General features: G+C 57.8%; 1 protein-coding gene across 4 annotated transcripts; it reads right to left on the reverse strand.

Moving 5' to 3' along the window:
* Positions 1-491: 491 nt before the first annotated feature.
* COMMD5 (COMM domain containing 5) lies at positions 492-3,951 on the reverse strand. 4 transcript variants are annotated; one of them, XM_001160190.5, is made up of 2 exons: positions 3,684-3,951; positions 492-1,707 (listed from the first exon to the last, which is right to left on the reverse strand). In XM_001160190.5, the coding sequence occupies exon 2, from the start codon at positions 1,648-1,650 to the stop codon at positions 976-978; it is 675 nt and encodes a 224-aa protein (XP_001160190.3). In that variant the 5' UTR covers positions 1,651-1,707; positions 3,684-3,951; the 3' UTR covers positions 492-975. The 4 variants fall into 4 exon arrangements, with proteins under 4 accessions (XP_001160190.3, XP_001160283.3, XP_001160239.3 ...); XM_001160283.6 differs by lacking the exon at positions 3,684-3,951 and adding an exon at positions 3,297-3,427; XM_001160239.6 differs by lacking the exon at positions 3,684-3,951 and adding an exon at positions 3,143-3,375.
* Between the last annotated feature and the right edge of the window lie 472 nt (positions 3,952-4,423).

Below are 4,423 nucleotides of genomic sequence, written 5' to 3' on the forward strand. Positions count from 1 at the left end.
TACAACCCCTGCACACACCTGCCCTAGAGGCACCCGGGAGAGGTCCCTGCCACCAACTCCACCCTGGTGACAGCCTCTCTGCTGGGCTCTAGCCTCCTCCCTTGCACCCCTCCACACAGCAGCCAATCACCAGATCACGTCTCTCCTCTGCTGAAAACCCTCAAAAGGGCTCCTCTGTCACTCAGAATTGAGCCAAAGTCCTTAAAAGGCCCTCAGGCCTTGACCTCTGTACCCTCCCCAACGTCGCCTCCCCACAATGATCTCCACCTGCTTGGCTGCAGCCAGGCGGGCCTTAAGCACGTCAGGCCTCCCCACACTGGCCGCCTGGGCACCGTCCTCCCCAACTTGTGCTGCTCCCCTCAGAGCGCTGTGCCCCCGGCTCCTTCAAGTCCTCGCTCAGATGTCACACCCTCAAGGAAGGTCGCCCCATCAGTACGCAGACCCCACCCTACTTGCTGCATCACACGCCATCCTCTGATGAGCTATTCCAGTTAATTTTTATGATTTATTTTACAATGTTTCCCCTCCCCTCAGCCGCACTAGAATGTCAGCTCCATGGGGTCAGGGATTTAAGACAGAAGAATGAAAATGCCCAACCTAAAACACAAGATCTACAAAAGCACCTGGCTACATGGGGCCAGGCTGAGTAACTGTATGTTGTCTACAAAGGGCCTCAACCTGGCCTCACGTGGCCACGTCCAGCACCAAAGACAAATGTACAGGGAAGGGGAGGGTGTGAGGTTCAACACCCACCTAGAGAAACATGTTTTTAGCTGCTTTACTTCCAAAAAAGAAAAAAAAGGCATAGCTCTCTTTTTCAATTAAACAGAAAACTACATAATTACGTTCAAACACTCACTGAAGAGCCTGCCTCATGGGAAGGGCAGGGCTGTCGTGGGAAGAGTCAGCTGCACTTTGGCACCATCTCGGGTGCCTGTCCAAGCCTGATCTGAATGGGACTGGTCAAGTTAGGGGTCAGTCCTGCAGTCTGCGCTCACACCTCTTCTCCAGATCTGCCATCTCCTTTAGGACCAGGGCCACGCTGTACCGCAGCTCCTGGAACTTGGCTGTGGGGACTTCGAAGCGGTATGCTGACCCATCTGAAAGCTTCAGCTGCATCAGGACGCTCGGCTGCAGGGAGCGAGCCAGGGCACTGGTGCAGATTGCTACATCCACCCGCCACCGAAAGTCAGCAACATGCGGCAGCCAGGCCCCCTGCTGCTGGGCCACAGAATCAAGGAGGGGCCGCTGGCTCCCAAATACCACACTGGCCAAGTCCCCGACCAGGTCTTGGGGGATGCAGAGCTCCTGGAGCTGGTCCCTGAAGGTGTCAGGCTTCAGGCTGGTGGGGGGCAGACGGAGGGCCTGCTGGAGCAGCTTGTGCATGCCTGCCAGCAGGGCACCCAGCTGCTCCTCTGGCAGGTTGGCGCTGACCCCAAGACGCTGCACAGCCTCTCGGCAGTCCTCCCCCTGCAGGCTGCTGACCACAAGCTTCAGCAACTTTCTGAACGTGCTCCTGTCTAGGTCCCCTAGTAGCCGGGCCATTGCTGCCACCTCTGGAGGAAGCTGGGCCCCCAAGAAACTCACTCGGCCACTGTGACTATCACCAGGATGATGCAGGTATGGAGTTGCAGCCCCCACAGCAGACATTGCTGCTGCTTCCTCTTTGATCAGCCAGCCCAGGAGGTCGGTCCCAGATGCAGATGCCTAGAGTGGGGCGGAGGGGAGAAGACCAGTGACTCTCACATCCTTTGGGCCAGAGAGTGAGGGTTGATATGGTCCCCATCATCAGCATGCTGACAGTGTGAACTACCAATGACAGTCAGTGCTGCGGAGATGGCCCTGGAAGCAGGTGGCAGAGGGGTCCATGTCAGTCCCAGGAGAAGCGGAGGCCTCCCAGAGGAAGTGACATCTAAGTCATGAAGGACAAGCAGGAATTGGCAGAGAAGTGGGGGGCGGGGAGGAGGACCAGAAAACAGCACAAGTTCTCCAAGTAAATTAATAGATGAAAGAATGAACTAGGGGAAAGGTCCGGGGAACACAGGGACACTGCAGCTGGCGCCACAGACCACACTGAGACCATTTGACTATTCAATCTTGAATCCTTCACAACAGTGGGCAAGAAGAATTACCATTCTCACCTGACAGAGAGGGAGATAAGGCTCTAGGCCAGGTGCAGTGGCTCAAGCCTGAAATCTCAGCACTTTGTGAAGGTGAGGCCAGCGGATCGCTTGAGCCCAGGAGTTGGAGACCAACCTGGGCATCATAGCAAGACCCCGTTTCTACAAAAAATTTAAAAAACTAGCCAGGCGTGGTGGTGCACGTCTGTAGTCCCAGCTACTCAGAAGGCTGAGAGGACAGAGGATCCCTTGAGCCCAGGAGGTCGTGGCTGCAGTGAGACGAAATCGAGCCACTGCACTCCAGCCTGGACAACAGAGATGCTGTGAGGAAGGAAGGAAGGAACGAACGAATGGAGGGAGGGGGGAGGGAGGGAGGAAGAAAAGAAAAGTAAAAAGAAATCAAAGCTCTAAACACAGCTGCCAAAGTCAAGGACTGAAGCCTAGACCTGTCTATTCAGAAGTCCCAGCTGTTTCCACCACAGCCCCCAACCCCCGGGCTGGAAGAGCTGAGCAACGGGTGGCAACAGAGGCAAGTGCGGCAACTAAAGAGGGTTCCGACGCACCTGAAGGAGCAGTGCAGCAGCACAAGCACCTGCTATGCCAGAGGAAACGCACGTGCCCACCTCAGCACACCAGGTACTGGAGCAGAGCTCAGCGGGGCACAGCTCCTGTCCTCGAGGCACTTGTCAGGCCACTCTGCACAGCGCTGGGGGAGCCCAGGAGCTCCCCACGGGCTTCACGGCGCCCCATTCTCCCTGGGAGTCAACGACCACCCACTGCCAACTCCTTCACCGCCCCGCCAGCACCAGGAGCTCCTTCCCACTCCAAAGAGCCATCCGGGAAGGCCTCCGAGCTGCCCGCTTCCGGTCACGCGGCTTGGAAGGCCGGGTTCGCACCCTGACTCCGTACTGGCGGCTCTGATGGGGGCGCGGCGTCGCCCGTTCCGGGGCGCGGGGGCCTTGGTGCACAGAGTCAAATTGGCACTCGGCCGTCGCCGCCCCCACGGTTCGGGGCCAACCTACCGGCGGGCGCTCCTCCGCGGAAAAGCCCCGCAGTATCCGGAGCTCTCCGAACACAGCGGCGAAGCAGCCTTTCCTAGGCCCCCACCCCCAGCTCGGGAGGGAGACTCCATCCTACTCCACCCCACGCTCCCGCGGTCCGAGTCGCCCCCAGCACCTGGCGCCGGCAATCCCCGGCTCATGGAGCCAAAAGCGGGCCCGGTCCCCGGAAGCGCCCTGAGAGACACTTCCGGGCCGCTCTAGGAAGGCAGCAATGACCGCCCCACTGTGGTCCGCTGGCCCGAGGGGCGGAGCCGAGGCCGCGCCAGGTCCCGCCCCCTCCCCGCCCGGGGGAGTCGGGGGTCGCCGGCGGGGTCCCAGACCTCGTCTTAGACAGTTTTGTTTTGTTTTTCTTTCCCCAAAGAAAAAGGAAAAGAAGGCGGTGTTGTGTTTCCGTTTCTGAGGTAGAAACTGCGGCCTGGGCCCGCGTCTCCCTCCCCGCCCGCGCAGAGTGAGGGTAAAGCGGGAGACGCGTCCCGTGGTCCGGGGTCAGAATTCCAGTCACCTGAGGCCGAGGAGCTCGCTGGCTTTCGTCGGCGTCCGGGTGGGCGGCGGGGCAACGGCGAGACCTTGCGGATCAGCGCGGAGCGGAGCCGAGCGGGCGTCCCTGTCCCGTGTGGACGGTCTGCGCCTCCAGGGTTTTGAGAGCTGCCCCGTTTCCCCTCCTGTCGGGTGGCGTCCGGCGCGCGTGACTCGGTTCCGCTTTGGGCTGCCCTGTTGGGCCCTAGTGCAGGAGCTCGGTCCGAAACAATGGCCGAGCCATTTTATTTAACATGTACTTTCCCATAGTTAAAAAATAATATGCCAAAATCATTGAATTGTACAAAATGGGTGAATTACATGGTATGTGAATTATAGCCCAATAAAACTTAAAAAAAAAAAAACTCTGAAAAGGGAAACAACCTAATTAAATGGGCAGAAGATGTGAGTAGACATCAAGGAAGATACAAAGTGGGTAATGGGTACATGAAGCCTTCAGCATTGTTGGCTATTAGAGAAATGCGAATGGAAGCCACGGGGAGGTGCCATTTCATACCATTAGAAGGGTTATAATAAAAATGACAGGTTGGGCGCGGTGGCTCACGCCTGTAATCCCAGCACTTTGGGAGGCGGAGGTGGACAACCAGATCTCAGGAGAACTCTTATCATGAGACCATAACTTAAGGGCATGGTACTAAACCATTCATGAAAAGCCACCCCCACGATCCAATCACTTCCCACCAGTCTCCACCTCCAGCATTGGGT

Source organism: Pan troglodytes, chromosome 7 (assembly GCF_028858775.2).
Source record: "Pan troglodytes isolate AG18354 chromosome 7, NHGRI_mPanTro3-v2.0_pri, whole genome shotgun sequence".
Classification (NCBI taxonomy): domain Eukaryota; kingdom Metazoa; phylum Chordata; class Mammalia; order Primates; family Hominidae; genus Pan; species Pan troglodytes.